Here is a 23244-nt window from a genome sequence, read left to right as displayed (position 1 = left end):
TTGCAGTCTTTACAATGTGTGGGCAAAACACGTCTTCTCCCCGCATAACCTGCAATGTAATAAACTTTAAGCCGTGCGTCGCTGCGGTGCTCTACATAACTTTGGTGGTCCACAGCCACTTGCACGGCATCTGTGGGCACAGCCTTCACGCTGTCTTCACTGTGGCTTGTTCAGGCAGCACCTCTTCAACAGATAACAACTCCAGGACACCCGACGACACATTGCCGTCCTTGGGGCTCTTTGTGAGGCTGTGGAAGCAAAGACACCTGGATGTGCACAAGCAACATTTGTTACATGAGCACGCCGAACTTCTGCAAAACATAGGTACTATTTACCAAGCTTACACGTATACATACGTTATGACTATAATGAATTGAGCCGGGGTAGGATGATTGCTTGCCTCACAACGCCAAAACATTGCTCTAGGCGGTCTTGGCTCAGTTTCGAAGTCATCATGTACATGAAGTCAGCATTTTCGGTAATGCACTTTAGAAGGTGTTTTGTTGAGTGGATGGTCATCCTCAGCCCCTCAGAAGTACTGTTACTAAGAAAGCAGAGCCCATTGGAGTGGGCCTCCCATTCATGACGAAACGGAAGAGTTTCATCAAGGGTGGCCTCTTCCTTGCTGCCCCGTCTGAAATACCACAGAGAACAATCATGCACCATTTTGAGAGAAAAACTATGTTAAAATAACCTCATGACTTCTGCAGGGAACCTCGACGTCTTAGCTTCAATGAGCCTGGCCTGACCATTGGGACCACTCGCTCCCGTTTGGCAAACGCTTGTTTGTAGGCAGGGGCACGGAAAAGGTACCTTTTCTGAGGTTTTCTTGCACCCAGTATCACATCCGGGCACAAAGCTCCGTCTTCTTTTTCGCTGCCGACTGCATCTCGCCCTCGAATTACGGATTGTCGCGAGGAACACGCCAAAAGGGGCGCCGACACCAACTGACAGCGGAGGCGCAGGCCAGCACGGCTACGAGTCCCCCGCCGTGAGCGGCAGCGCCACATTCCCCCTGGTGGCACCGGTGCGCAAGGGGGTCGCGCGCCCGAAGGAAAGCGCCGCCGGTATTCACACCTCCCCTTCTAGCCACCCTAACTATGGTGGCTAGAAGGGGGAGGTGACGCCAGTGCCGGCATATCCGCCGAGAAAGCGCGATCCTCTCGTTCATGCGCTGCCGCAAAGGCCGCGGTGGCGCTGCGGTCAGCTTGGGGATGCAGTCACGTGTTTTCGCGCGTGTGCAGTATCCCGCGGTGTCTGGCCGGCGCGACAGCGTTCCTGTTTCTTCGCGGCTGCCAAAGTGTTCTCTCGTTTATGGGAATATTTGTTTCGCTGCTGACATGTTAATGTGAGTGCCGGACTTCGCCGAACAGATGAATTCCAACGCAAAAAACGCGAGGCAGCGTCACTGCTTCGCCCCTGGCTGCACGTCCGGCTATGTGTCGTCAAGGCAGCAGGGAGGCTGCTCTAAACTTAGGAGGGTGCTCTAAGTTGCATATTTCTTCAAAGTCGAACGTCTTGATTTTTTTATTTAGTGGAAAGTGATGTCATTGCCTCCCCATTTCTTAGTGGGTGTTCAATGTGTAATGTTTTTCTTTCAAATTACACAGAAGCATGTGTAAATGTGATATCTTGTATTTTGCATTACCCTGAATGTATGATGTGCAGTGCTTTGCTATTACTACGATTTGCAATAAATTTTTGCTATGCTTTGTATTACCTGTTCTGAACCCCATTCACGTTTTTTTAGGAGTAAGCTGACGCTTCATATTACTGAAACTTAACGAGTGGAAGACACCGGCCAAAGAACATCCAACTTTTTTTCCTCTCATTTCATACCCCTTTTAATTTCCTTTTTACATATTCCTTTATGCCCGGAGGCAATAAACAACGTTATTTAAAAAAATACAATCGCACGGACCCCAAACATATTTCCATCCTAATTATTTTGGTCTGTGCCTCCTACTGTCGTCATACACTATCTTGACCACACGGGACTCATTCGGACCCTTCAATTCCTGAAACTGAAAGGATTCGCGAATAACGCTTTAGATGAGCCGATGTGTTACGCAGCAGATGTATTGCAGAGGCAACCACTCGATTTAAATGGTTTTGTTTGTGGGGTTTCACGTGTCAAAGTGACTCAGGCTATGAGAGATGACGCAGTGGAGGCATGAAGGACTCTGGAAATTTCGACCACCTGGGGTTCTTTGACGTGTACTAACATCGCACAGCAAACGGGCGCCTTGTTTTTCGCTTCCATCGAAAAGCGGCCGCCGCGGCCGGGATGCCATCCCTCATCCTTGGGCACAACAATCGGGCGCCCTAACTACTGCACCACCACGGCTTAAAATTGCATTCTGTCAGCCGTAGTCACGTTCGACTAGCGTTTAATGAGCTAAACCATTGCTTGCAACATCACTGAAAAACCGACGCGTTGCGTGCACGGCAGGCCTGCGTCCTTGCGTATGATCAAAGCCAGCGGCGCGTACCATGCATCGCATTACGGCCAACAGCGCCACCTATGCCCGGCTTGAAATGGAGGAGTGGCTTCCATCCGCCGTTGGCGTCACCTCTCCCTTCTAGCCACCATACCCTAACGTTATCTTGCACTCAGTCGCCATTGCAGTCTACTCGCCATTGACACATCTAGGCCACAGGGTTGCCAGATAGTGTCTACAAAACACTGTCAAACGGATTTCAAATTTAGCCAAAAAATAGCCAAACCCAAAATGGGAGGCAACAGAGAAAACTGCCTAACTTCTAAAGAATGGATAGTTGTGTAGGAGTAGCGACTGGGCACGCAAGAACATACAGAACAGCCATGCCTATAAGCACCAAGGAGCATATGGTGTTTTCACAGCAGATGGTCCCATAGTGACACAAAGCAGTTTGACAGCGCGATTTTTAAGGAGCACGGAGGTGACATTTTCGACTTTTTTATTGCTCAAAATGAAGGCCCAAGCCCTTCAAAAACACTGGCACAATCGTAAGAAAGCCCTAAATCCTTCACTCTACAGTACCTGTTTATACGAATAACTTTCGGTACACAGGAGGGGTAAGGAATTGCTGAAGCTGCCACATGCATGTGGAAGTCTTGTTCTTTTAATTAATTTTTACTCTGTGTCATGACACTATGAAAACGTTGACAGATATGAAGAGAATAATTAATAAAGGGAAAATGAGACATCTGCCCAAACGTAGCAAATTGCTACAAAGGAAACTTTTGAAGCGTTTCCTTTGTAGCGATTTGCTACATTTTGGCGGATGTCTCATTTTTTCCTTTATTACTTCCCTCCACTTTGCGGGTTTCCACAGAACTATTACTTCAAACTCTTGCCTTTGCTTCGAGTTGTTGATGGATTTGACTTCACCCTGCCATCTGCTAGCCGCCTGGTTAGCTGAGATGGTAGGGTGGCTGCCCCAGAAGGCGGTGGTCCCGGGTTCGAGTCTCAGACCAGGACGAATTTTTCTTCAAGACTGAGGTTTTTTTTTTTTCGAGGAACCCGTATGGGTTTCCTTTGTAGCAGTTTACTACGTTTGGCTGGATGTCTGATTTTTCCCTTTATTAATGACTCCTCTCCACCTTGCGGGTTTCTGCAGAACTATTATGTCAAACTTTTGCCTTTGCTTCGAGTTGTTGGATTCGGCTTCGTCCTGCCATCTGCTAGCCGCCTGGTTAGCTCAGATGGTAGAGCGACTGCCCCGGAAATGTGGTGGTCCCAGGTTCGAGTCCCAGACCAGGACGAATTTTTCTTCAATACAAAGCGAGGCTTTTTCTTTCGAGGAACCCGTTTGGGTTCCCTTTGTAGTAATTTGCTACGTTTTGGTGGATGTCTCATTTTCCTTTCATTAATCCTCTCAACTTTGCAGGTTTCTGCAGAACTATTATGTCATGAAGAGAAAACTTTAGTAGAAAGTTTAAATATTTTACTGTTTCCCAACCTTTGTACTTGCGAACGCTATGCTTATATGTGTGATGCATGTCATAGAATTTGTAAACTGTCTAAAATATGTGTCAGTGCTCCTTATGATCTGAAATATTCACTGGCACAGAAAGACAATTGTTTCAAAGCATTACCACCTGGAAAAGCTATGTTTTAAGTTTGCCGCTAGAGGCCAGCCCACATGCACAGCAAATCCATCGTGATGTCGATGCAGGCACAGACGCGTTTCCTGAGGCCCTAAGGTTTAGAGGTAACAACAGTCATGTAAATAAATATGCGGTGGAAATTAGCAAAAAGCGATAGGAAGATTGATGGCTCAAAAGCAGAGGTGACATAAGGTTAAAAGTGTAGGAAGATGTATTTAAAGAAAATGGCGAATTTTAATAACTTACAGCGCAGTTAAACAAAAATAAAAAGCTGGGCTTGATCACCCCGTTTCAAAGGGGACGCTCCTACCTTCCATCCATCCATCCAAATGTGTGAGCCCCACTCCTTCTTTATTGTCAGATGGTGTGAGTACGTGTGCATGTGTTCGTTGGTAAATTTTGGCACAAGACAGCTGGGCAACTGAAATATGTTTTCAAAGCAAAACGAGAAAATTTCCTAAAGAAGGATGTCATTATTTTTCTTTATGATGCTTCGCTTCGCTGTTCTTTATTTGCTATGCGAGATTGTTGCGAAAAGTAGAGCCAAAAGTAATCCGCTGCTTGGCCAAAACAAAGGAAGGGGCATCACACAGAGTATTAGTCCCTGTTGCATATCTATAGAAATGTGTGCTAGAGGCAGTCGAGTGTTGCTAAAAATAAGCTGCGCATCCACTTGGTCTCTAAAGACCTGCAGGTCACAAAATTGTTTAACAGGCAGCTGCAGAGGCAGCTTTTGCCCCCTTTGAAGCACATGCACGTTGATGGGCAGCAGACAGCCATGGCCATGCTGCACAACCCAGCAAACTGAGTGGTGCACCCTCTGCACAACGAAACAGCATGCTTGGCAGATATTTTTGAAAGCTTGGTTAAACACAGGACAGGTGCTACTTTCAACTGTTTACTCGGCAATGTCGACATCAAATATATATATGTCACAGGCACATGCGCAGATGCGTTTATGGAAAACACACAAGATATGATTGTATGAAAAAGGATAAAAAGTTGGACGAGTTGGTACAGTAACAAATTTTTGGATTGTAACGCGAAGTGGCACGCACACAGGCTAGAAAAAGACAGGATGAGCGCCAACTCTAAACTAAATCTTTATTGAAACTATTAACATATATATAAGTGACTGCAAATACCATAGCATACAAACATGACAAAGGTATAAAGACTATCAGTTAAACATATAAAGAAGTAGGGAAGCCAAAAAAACCAAACAAAAGGCACTACTTGAGATTGACACACATGCTGAGAAGATATTGAAATTTGCTTTGTAACAGCGATATAACTGTGAAAAGCTTTTGAAATGGGTAAAAAGTGTTGCTAAGAAAAAAACAGAAAGCGAAAGAAGGTGTGCTGTGGTGCCCTACGTACATAAGTTGTCACTTGGTTTACGGAACATGGCCAGTAGATGTAGCGTCAGTACAGTTTTCTCGGCCTCCTGCAAATTGTCTATGACGTGCCCTATGATAAATAGGAAACTTGAACAGTGGGGCAAGAGAAGAAAAAATGATTGCGACGTTAGGCATGTGTTCCCTTTAGTGCCCTGTAACACTGGTATAGTTTATCAGGTTCCACTCAAGTGCAGGAAAGCTTACATTGGACAGGGCACCGGGTGTATGACTGTGAGACTAAAGGAACGCAAACAATCACTTAACAACCCAAATGCTTCACATCTAGCATCGCATTGTTTCAGTTACGGTTGTAAACCTTTGTTTGAAGACACAAAAGCCCTTTCAAAACACAAATGCCAAACCACATGGGAAATAATTGAGGCATTTCAATTCAAAAGACTAGGGGAGACTTGTGTCGGCCAGGCAACAATGTCTCTGTTAGAAAGCGAATTTCAATATCTTCTCACCATGTGTATCAATCTTAAGTAGTGCCTTTCGTTGTTTGGTGTTTTTTGGCTTCCCTACCTCTTGATATGTTTAACTGATGGTCTTTAGACCTTGTCATGTTTGTATGCTATGGTATTTGCAGTCACTTATATATATTTTGATAGTTTCAATAATGACTTAGTTGACAGTTAGAACTCGTCCTGTCTTCTTCTAGTCTCTGTGTGTGTCACTTCGTGCTACAATCCAAGAATATGATTATATGAAAAAGAAATACCTAATTCATATGCGAGTCGACGTATGCAAGCTCTTTTGTGTACAAGCTTACAGGAAATTTTTTTGTTTGCGCTTTAAAAATTTTTGTCAAGTATGCACCAACTAGGCCCACAGAAAGTTCTTCTAAAACAGCATACGTTTGTGAAGGCGACGAAAATGCCTGCACAGCAGAGAAGTGCTGCTAATATTGTAGGTAAATTCAAGCTTTTGCATTTTGTTGTCCAAAGGTGGTAAGTAGCCGAAATATCATGTGGCCAAATAAAAATTTTCAGTGTCAAAGGAGGCAAAAGTACCCGAGTTTGCTATGAATAGCCCAATCTGGCTACCCTGCAGGGCCGTGCTGCCTAGGCCACTAAGACTAATCGACACTCCTTTGTTGGGAATTGACAACTAAAGTTGCAGTTTGGTGCCAAATGGACACGGTGGCAACACAGCCAACATGCTTGCACTGTTGCCCACCGTGTGGCATCATGAGTTCAGGTTGCCTTTGTAACACATTGGTGCTAGGGGTAAGTTGCAGTGTCACAGGGAAGTAGATATGCAGGTCTGAAAATCAGTCGGTTATTGTATGTGACAATTTTCCTACCAGAATATTTTTGAGCCGCATGCAAACAAAAATGTGCTTCATTATAACTGATACCATGTCAGATCCCACATTTTTGGTTCTGTTACTCTCCATTGAACTAAGGCACGACCAACGAAATTTAATATTTGCTTTGTTATATTTGATAATTCCTTGTAGCCACATTCTTTTATGTCGAGATTCTACTGCTTATCAAATTCCGATAGCTAGTTGTAAACTTTTGTGCTTCGAATTTGTTGAAATGTACACTGTTCAACAGCTTTTGCAAAATACTTGAAGCCTCAAATTGAAATTCTGCTTCCAGTAATTAATATAAATTTAGCATGTTTGATAATTAAACAAATTTAATTAAATTTGTTTGAGAAGCTGACAGTGCTTTACAAGCATCTCAGTCGTGTCACAGATGTTGGGGAATGTTAGCAGTGCTTGAATGTGCTGTTTTTCAGGAGTCCAACTCATTCCTGGTCAACCTGTTCATGGGGGAGGCAAACTTGACACAGATCTTCCCCTTTCCAGATGGTAAGATAAGACTCTGCATGTCATGGCACCGAAGAATGCTTGTACACTGCAGAACTTGCAGTTATATTTATTATTCAGAAAAAGAACCTGCTTAGTAAATGCACTCCGCAACCTTTGTGCTTTGGTAACAAATGCGGTCAAGATTGCAGAAAGTATTTCCTGGTGCATAAGTTGCTTTCTGTTCTAAAAAAAATATTTCTTGGTCTGCATCCCAACACCTTGGTAGTTTAACTGGCAGTCCAGGTAGCAAAAGCAAGTTTTCTACTTGAAGCTATGAAGCCACATGTAAATAATTCATCCAAATGTAGCCACAGTGTTGCAGAGACTCAGTGGCATGATGTTGAATTTGGAAAGTCTATAGGGTGTGCAGAACACCATTTTCTTTACTCGGGCATTGGGATTTCCCATCAAAGGTTTACACTAGAGGAATATGCGATGCCTTGCAGTGTCCAAAGCTTCGCCTGTGTGACGTGCGGAATAGAAGGCTTCCTTACGAGTGATTTTGTTATGCAAAAGCTTACAGAGCAGTCTTTTTATCACACTATAACCACTGGAAAAGACCAGAAGCTCACTTGAGGCTTTGTCATTAAACCATGTCAGTGCCCTGAAGAAGGCGCAGGTAGGTTGACTTGCCCTGATGCCAAATGCTGTGACACAAGAACAAAAGTGGGGATAGTCATGGGCAACTACAAAGCCACCTATGCATACATAAGCATCCAGCGCATTGTGGGCGACACCATAGGGAGGCCAGAGGTTATGGGCGGCAATTTTTCGACATTGACATGGAACCCGGTAGAAGTGGTGTAAAAACAAGAATTGACTAGCATTGCAAGACCCTTTCAGTGGAGCCGCTTGTCTACATGCAACGGTTTCAGAATTTTTTTCAATCTTGCCATGTAGCGATTTAATACAAGAAAACTGCTGTAGTTGTCTGGCTAGCATGGCTACCAAAACAAATAAAGGTACTGTGAATGGTCAGGGCTGTGGGCTCACAGTACGTCTCCGCGCACGGCGTCGCCAAGTGGCCCCCGAGAAGTGGAGCCTCACGACGCGGCACGACGGCGCACGGCGATAGACCCACCGCAGGTTCGAGCACCGAGCCGAAAGACCTGGACGGCTCTGGCCGTACGCATGGGCGCTCTCCCAGGAACACACGGTGTCCAGGACAGTTAAGGCGTTTATTGATCACCAATGGCCAACATGTACCAGACTGCACCCAAACACACGGAGTACACTCGGCGCCCGCGGTTCCCGACGGCGAGGAAGGCGGGTTACACGCCGCGTCGAACAATGGTTTACGCGCGCGGGCCGAAATGCGTTCGCAAACGCTACCTAGCGCTTCCCGTCACCGACAATGGTCTGCGACGGTTCGGACACGCAAGATGTGATGCACTGAGCGCCTGCGGCTACCGCAAGGGCGGAACGCAAAGCCACTCAGCAAGTCACACTTACGCAAGCTAACAAAGCACGTGAACGTCCCCAGACCGGGGCGTTGGGGACACAAATAGCTGGTCGCTCACGTACCTTGCAGCTTGCCTCTCGTGACCGGCGCTCGTCCCTCTCGCAGCACGACACCCCCGCGCACCGCGATCGTCCCCAGTCGGGGCTTCTTCCCTACGTCACGCCCCACGACCCAATCGCAGGGCCGCGTAGCATGACGTCGCGGGACGCGGCCGCGGCGCCCGGGGAAAACGGCGCGCGGGTCGAGGGGCAGGCATTTGGGAGAGGTTTTCCTCGCAATGGCGAATAAGTCCGGAGCCTTAGGCACAGCAACAACTGCGCCCCGGTAGACCGAAGGAACTCCCACATCCCTCTCCCCTGGGGTGGCGTGGACATATCACACGCATCTGGTAGGTTTGCGCCAACTAAGCTTGCACTCCGTGTTTCGTGCTCTGGGAGTTGAGCTGTGCCTCCACGCTCGACACCAGCATCGGCTGAGTAATCGAACAGGGCGACATTCGCGAGAGTCGTCAACAATGACGACTCCTTGAAGCTGGAAAACATGGCACGGCCGGCCGATCAAGCGGGTCTCCGGCTCGTTACGCACCGCAGCAATGCAAAGGCAGTTACTGCCCCACGTTGGGCGCCAAAATGTGGGCTCACAGTACGTCTCCGCGCACGGCGTCGCCAAGTGGCCCCCGAGAAGTGGAGCCTCACGACGCGGCACGACGGCGCACGGCGATAGACCCACCGCAGGTTCGAGCACCGAGCCGAAAGACCTGGACGGCTCTGGCCGTACGCATGGGCGCTCTCCCAGGAACACACGGCGTCCAGGACAGTTAAGGCGTTTATTGATCACCAATGGCCAACATGTACCAGACTGCACCCAAACACACGGAGTACACTCGGCGCCCGCGGTTCCCGACGGCGAGGAAGGCGGGTTACACGCCGCGCCGAACAATGGTTTACGCGCGCGGGCCGAAATGCGTTCGCAAACGCTACCTAGCGCTTCCCGTCACCGACAATGGTCTGCGACGGTTCGGACACGCAAGATGTGATGCACTGAGCGCCTGCGGCTACCGCAAGGGCGGAACGCAAAGCCACTCAGCAAGTCACACTTACGCAAGCTAACAAAGCACGTGAACGTCCCCAGGCCGGGGCGTTGGGGACACAAATAGCTGGTCGCTCACGTACCTTGCAGCTTGCCTCTCGTGACGGGCGCTCGTCCCTCTCGCAGCACGACTCCCCCGCGCACCGCGATCGTCCCCAGTCGGGGCTTCTTCCCTACTTCACGCCCCACGACCCAATCGCACGGCCGCGTAGCATGACGTCGCGGGACGCGGCCGCGGCGCACGGGGAAAACGGCGCGCGGGTCGAGGGGCAGGCATTTGGGAGAGGTTTTCCTCGCAATGGCGAATAAGTCCGGAGCCTTAGGCACAGCAACGACTGCGCCCCGGTAGACCGAAGGAACTCCCACAGGGCCTACAGTAAAACTTACAAAAACAGAACAGACTTTATGCTTATAACAAAAAAGAGAAGAGCAACCAAGCTGTGAGGCATTACAAAAAGGAAATCTGGTTTATTGGTTGTATTCACCAGAGAAAAGGCAAAAGTAAAGACATTTAACCCTCCCAACCGTGTCACGTTAGGACTTGGAACATTTACTAAAAGGTCAGAACTTTCCAACTAATAAATTCGAAACCGTTGGCAACCCTAATGGAGACAGGACACTGATGGGTAATGTGCCCATTAAGCTCTTGCTTTGGATCAGATTTGCTATCACTGGTAAAGTGAGTGTGTTGCTACAGGTTTATGGAAGGCTAAAAGACTGGCCAAGATGCTAAAAGGTGATACTGATGTCACAACGGTAATCAAATTCTGGAGAGTAAGGACATTCAAGGCAGTGGAACCGATACCTTTCTGGATGTAGGGGATGCGTTCAGCCTTTGTCACATCACTGTTGACGCATCTGCAAAGAGATAAAACATTTTCTTTACCAAGCTGTGAGGCATTACAAAAAGGAAATCTGGTTTATTGGTTGCATTACATGATTGAATGCATTACGAATGCATTACAGCTTTACCTGTAAAACCTCGTTAATTCGGATTTCATGGGACCGAGAACATGTCTTAATTAATTGAATGTCAAGATATCGAGGGTATTAAAAAAACAAATGCCTACTACGTCGACACACTTTTGTTTACTGAGTGAATCAGCAAATCCTGTTCCGATATTGCATAAAAACAGTGCAGAAGCTGCAATTATTGTCACCTCATGACTGATTACCATTCGCAGCGACGAGGGCCTCGCAGCCTTTATTGCAGCTCAGTAACGTCGTTTGTCTTCATCTTAGAAATCCTTTTCACTACCCCATATATATGTATCTCGATCATTTTTCACCTGTGAGCTGTTTGCCAACAGATCGCCTGTCCGCCCCGCAGGGGCGTCTGCTTCAGCAGGCGTTCGGTGTGTTGCGACACCACAGACCCGAGCACATGAGGGTCGGACCCTCCCGCATGTGGCCGTGCACGGCTTAGCCATGTCTGGGGAAAGTGGGATCCTGGGGGTTGAGCCGATGCCACGTGTTCGGACCGTTAAGGCCCCCCGGCGGAGGCAACACACCTCTTTGGCCTCTGCTTCATGTAGACGGCACCCACGGACTGACCCACCCGGGGGAAATCGGCAGTCGCCTTTTCCTGTCCTCCTCTTCAACCTTTTTCTTTCCTATCTTCTTTCTTTTATTGTCCGTTCATCTCTTCTGTCACTTCCTAATTTTCCTAGGTGGCTAGGGTTAACCTTGTGTATGTGCCCTCCCTTGGGTATAATATATTAGGTTATAGTGTAAATGTACAGTTGGCGCCTGCAGCCTTACCCGTTAAGTGCTGCAGCGTCCCCTAGTTGGTGGGTGGCCGCCATTGCCGCCGAAAAGAAAAGAAAGTACTATGGGAACACCCACATTACCCCACATACTTGATCGTCACCCTCAAGGGGACGCACCGATGACCTAACCACATGCTTCAACAGAACAAGAGAGACCTATCCGAAATACCATGTTGTGCACAGCGAGAACTCCGAAAAACGGGCCAGATTCATTTCCTCTTCTATAGTTGCAAAATCTTTAACCGAAGCCATAGGGTCAGATTATAAAGTAACGAAAATGGCTAGCAGGGACCTTCTTCTTGTGATCCCTCAGAAACATCAGTACGAGAAGCTTGGCTGTCTTGTGACATTTGGTAACGTACCAATTTCTATTACACAACACCGAACAATGAATAGCCCATGGGGAGTCGTGTCAGAGGCAGACCTCCAAGATTTGACAGAAGCTGAACTCCTGGAAGGGCGGAAAGAACGAAATGTCACTAATGTAAAATGTGTTATACTTAGACGAGATAACAAGGAAATCCCCACTAAGCATCTTGTCGTAACATCTGCATCCAGCGTACTGCCAGAAACCATCGAAACAGGATACATTAAGTTAAATGTGCGACCATATATCCCCAACCCTAGACGGTGTTTCAAATGTCAGATGTTCGGCCATGGCTGGCAGAGCTGCCGTGGTCAAATAACTTGTGCAAAGTGTGGAGTCCAGGGCCACGCCTCCGACAATTGCAGTGGCACACCCCACTGTGTGAACTGCAGTGGTGACCATCCAGCCTACTCATGCTCCTGCCCGAACTGGAAGAAAGAAAAAGAAATAATAACCCTCAAAGTAAAAAAAAAAACATTTAGTTTAAGGAAGCCTGTAAGAGGTGCTCACCTTTCCACAGCACACCTTATGCTGATGTGGCGCGTCGGGGGGCAGCGGCCATTGCCAAGTGCCCAGCCAGGGTGGAAGTAGGTAAGCCTACTCCATCCAACCAGCAAACAGGCCAGGCTACCCTTGGGTTGCCGGCCCCACAAGAGTTATCTGCGGCAACCTGCGCTACGTAGTGATCCCGCAGGACCGATAGCGGCCCCGGAGGTAGGCGCAGCCAAGGCTGCCCTGGCCTCCCAGGCCCCTTCCAGCGCTGGCAACAGCTAGCGCAGCCAAATTCCACAGGGAGCCCCATTGACCTCCGGGCTGGTGGGCGCAGTGGTCTTGCCTTCTGAGGTGAGACTCTCCCGAAAAAGTTCTCGCTCGCAAGAGCGCGTGTCCGGTGCCTCACAAAAAGCAATGGGCGCAACACCTATCCTCACGGCGCACCAAGCGCCTAAGGAGCGGCGAGGCTCCCTCGAACGCTTCAGAAAAGGCAAAGGCCCGGTTACAGGGCCTCGAAAGAGCTCTGTAATATAATGCATCACTTCTGTTTCTGTATACACAGCACCAATTTACTTTAAATATGGATACACAAATCATTCAATGGAACGTCAGATGTCTTCTGAGAAACCTTGATGATGGACAAGAACTCATCCACGAACACAATCCAAGAGTTCTGTGTTTACAGGAAACAAACTTAAAACCAAAACACACAAACTTTCTTCGACAATATGTTACATTTTGCAAAGATTGCGATGATGCTATCGCATCATCGAGCGGTGTTGCCATTGTAATTTAAAAAAGCATAGCGTGTCAACGTTTACAGCTACGAACGGCCCTTGAAGCAGTGGTGGTTTGAGTTGTTCTGCTAAACTAACTTATCACTATTTGCTCGCTTTACATACGCCCACATTAGAAATTAAACAAACATGAATTTCAGTTCTTTATAGATGAATTGCCAGAACCTTATGTTGTTCTTGGTGATTTCAATGCTCACAGCAGCCTGTGGGGAGACTCTCCTATCGATGCGCGAGGTCGTCTGATTGAACATTTCCTTTTTTCGTCCGGTGCGTGTATGCTGAATGAGCAGGAACCCACATATTACTGTCTTGCAGACAGAACCTTTTATTAAATTGATCTTAGCCTAGTTTCCCCGTCTCTACTGCCTAAACTCGAATGGGAAGTTACCAACAATCCTTACGGGAGCGACCACTTCCCCATACTGCTAAGGTCACCTAAAGAAAACGAATAACCACCACAGGCTTCTAGGTGGAAGATTGAGACAGCTGATTGGGAAAAATTTCGAACTCTTACTAGTATCTCATCGGCTGACATGTCTTCATTAGGAATTGATGCTGCAGTGGATTATTTTACAGCCTTCATAATCGATGCCGCAGCTAAATGCATATCAGAAGTAAATGGCTTGGCGTGCAAACGGCGTGTCCCGTGGTGGAACAAATGTAGGATCGCTCGTAAAAAAACAGAACAAAGCGTAGGGGTTGCTACGCGCCTCTCCCACTGCGGAGAATCTCCCACTGCGTCGAGAGCCCAGAAGAGAGAGTTGGCAGAAGTTTTTATCGGGCATCAACTCGTACACAGATGAGGCTAAAGCCTGGAACAGGCTTAATAGAATAAGAGGGCGACAAGCATATTCACTCCCTTTGGTAAACACACAAGGCAATACCCTACAAGATCAGGCAGACGCACTTGGGGAGCACTATCAGAGCGTGTCGAGCTCAACCCATTATTCTCAATCCTTTCCCAAATATAAACAAATAGAAGAATGTAAGGCAATAATATGAAAATCCAGACAGAATGAACCCTATAACCGGCTTCTCAGTATTGCCGAGTTGAGAGCTGCCTTGAACACATGCAAAAGCACTGCACCTAGACCCGACAGAGTCATGTATGACATGATCAGAAACTTACATACTGACACACAAGTTACACTACTCACACTTTTCAACACTATTTGGGTTGCGGGATACCTCGCATCTACATAGAAAGAAGCGATTGTGGTGCCTGTTCTGAAGCAGGGAAAAGACCCTTCCTTGCCAGCAATTGATCGCCCAATACCTCTTACAAATTGTCTGTGTAAGCTTTTTGAAAAAACGATTTATCACAGACTCATACATTTCCATGAACTCAACAATATCCTCGATCCCTATCAGTGTGGCTTCAGACAAGGGCGGTCCACAACCGATCATTTGTGTGCATTGAAGGAAATATCCGTGATGCCTTTTACACAAACGGTATTTCCTCTCGATATTCCTCGATATGGAGAGGGCATATGATACAACATGGCGTTACGGGATCTTGCGAGACTTGTCGGGAATGGGCATCTGTGGAAATATGTTGAAAAGAATTGAAAGCTATTTGTCCAGTCGTACCTTCCGTGTAAAGGTCGGCAATGCACTGTCACGTCCTTTTACGCAGGAGACTGGTGTATTCCAGGGAGGCGTGCTCAGCTGCCCTCTCTTTATCGTTAAGATGAACACACTACATGCTTCACTACCACCGGCCATTTTCTATTCCGTACATGTAGACGATATACAAATAGGCTTCAAGTCCTGCAACCTCACAGTATGCGAAAGACAGGTACAGCAGGGCTTAAACAAGGTGTCCAAATGGGCAGACCAAAATTTAAAGTAAATCCCCTGAAAAGTTTTTGTGTTCTCTTCACAAGAATGAGAGGCCTGGTCCCAGATCCTTGTGTAGAACTGGGCAGACAACAAATTCCTGTAAACAAATAGCACGAATTTCTTAGTGTTACACTTGACTCCAAGCTTACTTTCATTCCTCACATAAAATATCTTAAAGAAAGATATCTTAGAACAATGAACTTACTTAAAATCCTATCCCACACAACATGGGAAAGCGACAGACAGTGTTTCTTGAATATATACAGGAGCCTAGTTCAATCAAGGTTAGATTATGGTGCCGTAGTGTATCACTCTGCCGCACCGAGTGCGCTTAAAGGGACCCTGAAACGATTTTGACAATTTTCTACAAACGTACTGAGTCGTTAGAGTAGGTCCTTCTGATCATTAATTGATGCGTCTAAGTGCTCCGTGTAAATCGTGTAATTTATTATAACGTTTTAAAAATGCACATCGCTGCCGATCGCAGCACCCTTCACGGCGGAATTTTAAGCCGCCCCTACCCATATGACGCAAATCACCCATATGACGTCAGTGGGGCGAGCTATCCGATTTGTTGACCAGGGCGCGTGATCCATAATTTTTCCAAGTTTATAATAAACAAATGATGTTCGTAATAGTTGGAATGTTAGTTAATTTGTTTTTATAAAAAGAAAGTAACATAAAAGGAATGCACAAGAACAATTTTTCAGTACACTTAAGCACTTCTGGCACGCAGCAAGTGTTGTCTGCTTGTGTTACAACGTTCTCCGTCTTTGACGAGAGCTCCGCCTTCAGTGTCGGTATGTCTTTTCGCGAGCGCTATGATTCGACTTTGTTGCATTGTAGACTGCAAACGTAGCGACTGGCAATATGTCAAGCTGCGACATTGTGTCCCTCTGCAAGCCAGTAGATGAGCGTACTGCCGCTATCCGATCGGCGCCATGATTTGCGAGATTGCAGCTGTCACTTTACACCGGAAGATTACTAACGCAATCGCGTTTCGCGAATCCGGTATTCGGGTAAACGCAACCGCAAGCGGACAGGGCCTGACCGTGTCCCCTTGCGTGCTGTTCTATGGGATGAACAGAAGTGCAAATGTGAATAGTCTGCACGGTGCAGCCACCTTGTGGCGTAGAGCTCAACCAGACACAGTAGCAGTAACAAAATGTATTCTTCGCTGCTGGAGTAAATTTTTCACAGGAGTGTAATCGTTAACACTTTGTTTTTTAAATGTTTAAAATGCTTTATACTTGGTTAGAACAATATTAGCTCTTTCCTTGGCTGGTTAAGCTCTGCGCCAACAGGTGGCTGGACTGTGGAGACCGATCAGGCAGCTCACATACGTCTATGCTAAAGTTCCTTCATCAGCTTGAGTTTATGTCTCGACCGTTCTGTCGAAAGGTTCAGCTAGTGTGTGGTTACCGGAATACCAGACACGTTCGGCGCTGCGACAGAATGCTCGCAACGCACGCTGCTTCGATAGCTCTCGCTCGGGCTCCACAGCCAAGCGGCTAGCAGAGAGGTTTCACGCGGATGGGGAGGGCTCCAAAACAACCGGAAGTGGACGATGTGACGTTGCATCGTGACGCAGAACGATGCGATGGCGGAGCTTAGCCCCGATTGTTCGGCAAATTAGTTGAGGAGGAAAATCATGGCTAGGGAGGAGGGTAACTTGTAATCGCTTGTAGCTCCAGTAATAGGTGACGATTCACTTAAATTGTGGTGCGAATGTTCTACTTCAGCTGTACCTTACGCGTCTGCAAAATTTGTCCGAACCGTTTCAGGGGCCCTTTAATATGTTAGACCCCGTTCATCATCTGGGTATTCGTCCGGCCACTGGCGCATATAGAACAAGCCCTGTCGAAAGTCTATACGTCGAGTCGGATGAGTGGTCACTCCATTTTCAGAGAACATACATCAACTTAACGTATTTTCTCAAGGTTTGCTCTAATAAGGAACATCCGTGTTTCACAACCATTGACGACTGGACATGTGAAACACTTTTTCGGAATAGACCCTCTATGAGACTTCCTTTCTCACTGCGTGCAAGAGAACTTAGCATGGAAATGGATGTCCCAGTTCTCGAATATCGCCTAATGCTTCTAGCTAAGCTATCACCACCCTGGGAGTGGCAGGTGATAGATTGTGACATATCCTTTGTAGAGATCACAAAGCACGCACCTGACCTCGAAATCGCTATGCATCTCCGGGAACTTTAATCGAAGTACGCCTGCAGCGAATCCTACACAGACGCGTAAAAATCATTCTGGCGTATCTTTTTGCTGCAGTTGGTCCCTCATTTTCTGAATCTGACGTATTGAATCCTTTAACAAGTATCTTCACTGCAGAAGCCTATGCAGTACTGTCTGCAGTAAAACACATAAATAAATTAAAACTCGACAGAGCAATAGTATTTACAGACTCATTAAGTCTTGTAAAAGCGTTAATTTCTTTAAAAGAGCATCCAAATCATGTTTTCATTTAACTTTACGCGCTCTTATGCAATATTTGTCTATCATATAGACACATAGTAATATGCTGTGTGCCTGGCCTGAGGGGCATCGAGGAAAACGTGCTAGCTGGCAAGTTGGCCACATCACTCACATCACTAACCACTTTTCCTATGGCTGCTGTCCCTGCCACAGACCTGAGGCCTTTCTTAGGAAGGAAACTGCGACAACACTGGCAGCGCATGTGGAATGCAGAAACAAATAATAAACTGCACGTTATAAAGCCACAGTTAGGTTTCTAGCCCTCCCCAACAAAATCTCGGCGAACAGATGTCTGATTCTGTCGCCTCAGAATAGGGCACGCATTTGGTACTCACAATTTTCTGCTTACTGGAAATGAACCGCCAGCCTGTGGTCGATGTGGTGAAGGGCTGACCGTCCTCCACGTCCTCTTGGAGTGTCGGAAAGCCGAATCTGAAAGAAACATTTTCCACTTGCATACCGTTATTGACAGAAATTGGTCAAATAGGAAAGCTTTAAAAATTGCATCTTTTCTATACAAACGCCTAAATTTACCCGCCATGTCACCTGTACATATTAGTATCGGGTCCACTCGGATATTTCATATTTATTTTTATCCATTTTTTCTCCAACTGTTTTCTGGAATCTTTTAATCCCATTCCCCATCCCTATACAGAGTAGCATGCCATCGGTTACATACGCGCCGGCAAAATTCTCTGTTTTTCTAATAAAGAGCCCTGTCTCTCTCTCTCCCTCTACACCCGGCTATGTTTCTTGGTAAGGAACCGCCAATTAACACCAAGGCAGTCCTCAACATCTTAAATGATGTCATTCTGCACGTTATAAGCCCATTAAATTCGTAGAACATCCTCGCTCCAGAGGATCATCATCATCAGCCTTGTTACGCCCACTGCAGGGCAAAGGCCTCTCCCATGCTTCTCCAACTACCCCGGTCATTGGAGTCATTATCGCAGCGGCTCCAGAGGATGCCGCTGCGATAATTGTTTTGCATAGCACATGCCTCCAGGCTCTTGTGTTTCATGGGCTCTAAGGAGGCAGCAGTGCTCTAGCATATCTTATAACCTGATATATTTTGAGCTGTCATATCATTCTCTTTAAATGCATCTTAATGATCATAGTACACGTCATACCTCATCGCCATAATCTTATTGCACAGATTTTACGCACTTTAGAGCGACCATGTTTAAGGCCCCTTTACAGCCATGTCACACCATCTTCATAGTACTCATAATTTCACTGCGAAATCATTACCACGGACATGGCCCTCTTTCGCCATACTTAGCCCTTGCGCCATAAAACATCAAACATCCATCAATCACTCGCCTGTACATCGCTATAAAGCCATTTCTCTTAAACCCGACAGCTTTGCACAGAATCGAAATGAAGCTACTATTGGCTTAAACCGCTGCAAATGAAACCATTGTTGCTATTGATGCAATCGTGGATGCCACCTTGCATTCTGAAGGCACTCAGCAGCCGACATACGCACCGAGTCAAAACGAAACTATTGTTTGCTTTCACCACTGTGGACGTTGGTGGCTATCGAGGCAGTGATGGACAGCGAGTGTGCAGTTATCACAGCGCATGGCTGATGTGCATACCTAGTCAAACCGAGTGTACGCCTTGCTGCAACCGCTGAGGAAGAAACTGTGACCGCTATCGACACGATCATAGGCGGCAACCTTGCAGTTCTGAAGGCACACAGCCGACGCGCGTACCGAGTCAAAGCGAAACTCTTGTTTGCCGTCACCACTGTGGACGCCATGGCGGCTATTGACGCAGTGATCGACGGCGAGTATGCAGTTATGAAGGCAGATGGCTGATGTGCATACCAAGTCAAAACGAATTTACGTTTTGCTGCAACCGCTGCGGAAGAAACTGTGACCGCTATCGACACGATCATGGGCGGCAACCTTGCAGTTCTGAAGGCACACAGCCGACGCGCGTACCGAGTCAAAACGAAACGATTGTTTGCCGTCACCACTGTGGATGCCATGGCGGCTATTGACGCAGTGATCGACGGCGAGTATGCAGTTATGAAGGCAGATGGCTGATGTGCATACCAAGTCAAAACGAATTTACGTTTTATTTATTTATTTATTTATTTATTTACAGTACCCTCAGAGTAAATATACATTATAGAGGGGAGAGGCTTCATAAAGGAAGTAGTAAATGATAAACAGGAAAGGCACAGTATAAGTAAAAATAGAAAATTATACTAGCTCAATAATTTATACAAAAAATAGTAGTTGTAGTTCACCATAAAAAACTGATCATACACTTCAATATACAGATTGGGAATGATAGGTAAATACATACATAGTCAATTTGAAAAAATAGCACTTATACAATAACAAGTCACATGATATATTGAACGCAAGTTTCATGATTTACACGTAGTTAACTAAAGCATTTCTAAATTGAACAGGATTACTTATATTAACAATAGACGCTGGCAGACCGTTCCATTCGTTGCATGTTTTAGGTAAGAATGATTGCGAATGTGTTAGTGTGTTAGAGCGAGGAACATGTACCTTATGCGTATGATCTCTACGTGAAAAGATGAATGGTGCTGGGTTAATCCACGCCGACCGAAGCGCAGCGTTCTGGTAGTAAATCTTGTGAAATAAGCATAGACGGGATTGTTTCCTGCGGGTTAATAGCGAAGGTAGGTTCAGAGTAGTCTTCATTTGTGTTACGCTTGCTGTACGATGGTAATTAGCTAGTATAAACCGAGCGGAGCGATTCTGGACACTTTCAAGGCACTTAATTGAGGTGGCATGATGTGGGTCCCATACTGATGATGCATATGCCAACTGTGGACGGACATATGTCGTGTATAATAAATGTTTGAGTGATAATGGTGTGAGCGAGAAGTTTCTACGAAGATATCCAAGTGTGCGATTAGCTTTGCTCGTTATAAAGTCGATATGGTACTTCCAGGATAAGTTATAGGTTATATGGACGCCCAGATATTTGTAATTTCTTACGCTCTCTAAAGGAATGTTGTTAAGTAAATATGCAGGACAAGCTTCATTAGTACGGGATATTCGCATTGATTTACATTTCTTGACGTTAAGCTGCATGTGCCATTTTATAGTCCAGGTATGCAATGTGTTTAAATCGTCCTGAAGAGATGAAATACTAGTGTCATTAGTAATTTTGCGATATATTACGCAGTCATCTGCAAAAAGACAAATTTTAGACGAAATGTTATCAGGTAGATCGTTAATGTAGATTAAGAATAACAGCGGCCCAAGCACAGACCCTTGTGGAACACCTGATTTAACTGGGGTAAGAGTTGAATTAACATCATTAGCGCTTACGAATTGCATGCGGTGTGTTAGAAATGCTTTTATCCAATTAAGTACATTAGTATCAATGTTTAGTGCACTGAGTTTAGATAGCAGTAATGTGTGGTGTACTTTGTCAAAAGCTTTAGCGAAATCAAGGAAAATACAGTCCGTAAGAAATCCTGCGTCCAAGTTAGAGTGCAAGTCGTTAGTAAAGCAAAGAAGCTGAGTATCACAGGAGAATGTTTTACGAAAACCATGTTGGCTAGATGTAAAGAAGTTGTTAGATTCAAGGTGATTGATTACCTGAGAATAAATTACGTGTTCCATTATTTTACAGGGCACAGAAGTTAAACTAATGGGCCTATAATTAGAAGGGTTATGCGTATCACCAGATTTATGAATTGGAACTATCTTAGCCGTCTTCCAATCTAAAGGCAATGTGCCGCTGTGAAGCGACTGAGAAAAAAGTAATTCTAAAATTATCGAGCAATATTCACTAGTACTGTGTAAGAATTTAATGTTAATTCCATCAACACCACATGACGATTTCAATTCTAATTTATTTATAATCGATTTAATACCGTTACTACTAAATGCTATAAGATCCATGGGGGGGTATCTTTTAGGCCGTATTTCGGGAGGAGGAGTAACATGCGAAGACGGCGAAAAGGCCTGTACGAACGTGTCATTTAGCACGTCAGCACATGCTTGGTCGGCGATTGCTTTCCCAGTTAGTGAAGTTAGAGTAATCTTTCTAATGTTATCTCCTTTCATAGAGCTCCAGAATGCCTTACTGTTAGTTTTCAGTAGCTTGGGAAGGGTAACTTTGTAGTAGGAAAATTTTGCAGACCGTAAATTTGAGAAGTACGTGGCGGCAGCGGATTTGTATGAGAACCAGCGTTCAGGATTTAGTGACCGTTTGGCGATACGAAATAGGCGTTTCTTTTTGTTACTTAGTCTGCTCAGGTGTCTGTTATACCACGGTGCGTTACTATTTGAATATATACGTCGGACTGGAATATAACGATTTATTAGATCAGATACTTTTTCTTTAAAGAGGCGCCAATTTGTCTCGACAGAGCGATCAAGATGGCAAAGTAGAAACGTGTCAAGAAAGGAAGCAAGTTCGTTGTTTATTGCCGAGAAGTTAGCCTTTTTATAATCTTTTATTTCCTTGAATCGTTTACGTTTCAGTGGTAGTGATATCGTGATTGTAAAATGTAATGTATCGTGATCGCTAAGGCCAGGTAAGTGCGTTATCGGGGATATAATATCAGCTGATGATGTCAGCACGACATCAAGTAATGATGACGTAGTGCCTGTTACACGTGTTGGAATAACGACCGTTTGTACTAAGGTAAAGTCAGAACAAATAGCGATAAACTGATTAGCCTCACTGGATGATGGGTTAGAGAAGGGACATGTGCTTGACCAATTTATGTTAGGAAAATTAAAGTCACCCATAAGAATTATCTTTGCTCCCGGGAATCTTACTGTTAACTGGTTTAGACAGTCATGCAGGTGACCACAAAACGTACTATTCGAGGGTGGCCGGTAGCAGACGCCTAAGATAATTTTTTTGAAATTAATGGTTAAACAACACCAGATAGATTCAATTTCAGTGATTATCGGTACATTAAAGCACTCAACGTCTTTACTAACAGCAAGTAATACACCGCCCCCTATTCTGTCAGTACGGTCATTCCGATGCACAACGTATCTTTTACGGCAATGAAACAATTCTTCGTTTGTTATTTTGTTAGTCAACCAAGTTTCAGTTATCGCTATTATGTCAGCATCAGTGTCATCAACCAGAGAACACAATTCGTCCCTTTTATTAAATATACTGCGAATATTCGTGAATACTACAGAAATACCATGTTTCGATGAAGTGCAAGCATCTCCCCTGGCGTTTCGCTATCGCGAGTTCTGCAAGACACGTCCTGAGCGCAGAATTCGAGGATCGGAATTTCTGTTTCCTGGTGTTATTTCGTAGACTACATCGTTATCTATGTCGTAGCCGTAACATTTTTCTCCCACAAAGAGTCTTTTGTAACGTAGCCTGTAGGGTACATTTAGTCCCTTGCCATATTCCGTTAATATATGTCTGATATTGCGCGTTGCCTCGCAGAAGTCTTCGCTCACAGTCAGGCTGCTTCCTTTTAGAACAGAGCGCTTAGACAAAACTTGTTCTTTGGTTTTATAAGAGAGAAACTTAACTATTATCGGTCGTGATTTTTGTTGACTGTAGCGACCAATCCTACGAGCACGCACTATGTGGTCGCAAGTTAAACTAAGTTTTAAAGTGTTATTTATTAAATCA

At 45.7% G+C, this 23244-nt stretch overlaps 1 protein-coding gene across 4 annotated transcripts in view; it reads left to right on the top strand.

Annotated features, from left to right (window-relative positions):
• Positions 1–23244, top strand: part of LOC135908127 (very long-chain specific acyl-CoA dehydrogenase, mitochondrial-like) — a 460653-nt gene that overhangs the window by 102214 nt on the left and 335195 nt on the right. For all 4 annotated transcript variants that reach the window (XM_065439879.2, XM_065439881.2, XM_065439880.2 and 1 more), the window contains exon 3: positions 7243–7315. In XM_065439879.2, the coding sequence (XP_065295951.1) occupies positions 7243–7315 (73 nt within the window). The remainder of the gene's footprint in view (positions 1–7242; positions 7316–23244) is intronic.

The sequence above is a fragment of the Dermacentor albipictus genome, chromosome 1 (genome assembly GCF_038994185.2).
Source record: "Dermacentor albipictus isolate Rhodes 1998 colony chromosome 1, USDA_Dalb.pri_finalv2, whole genome shotgun sequence".
Taxonomy (NCBI): domain Eukaryota; kingdom Metazoa; phylum Arthropoda; class Arachnida; order Ixodida; family Ixodidae; genus Dermacentor; species Dermacentor albipictus.
This window is presented reverse-complemented; position numbering and strand designations above follow the sequence as displayed.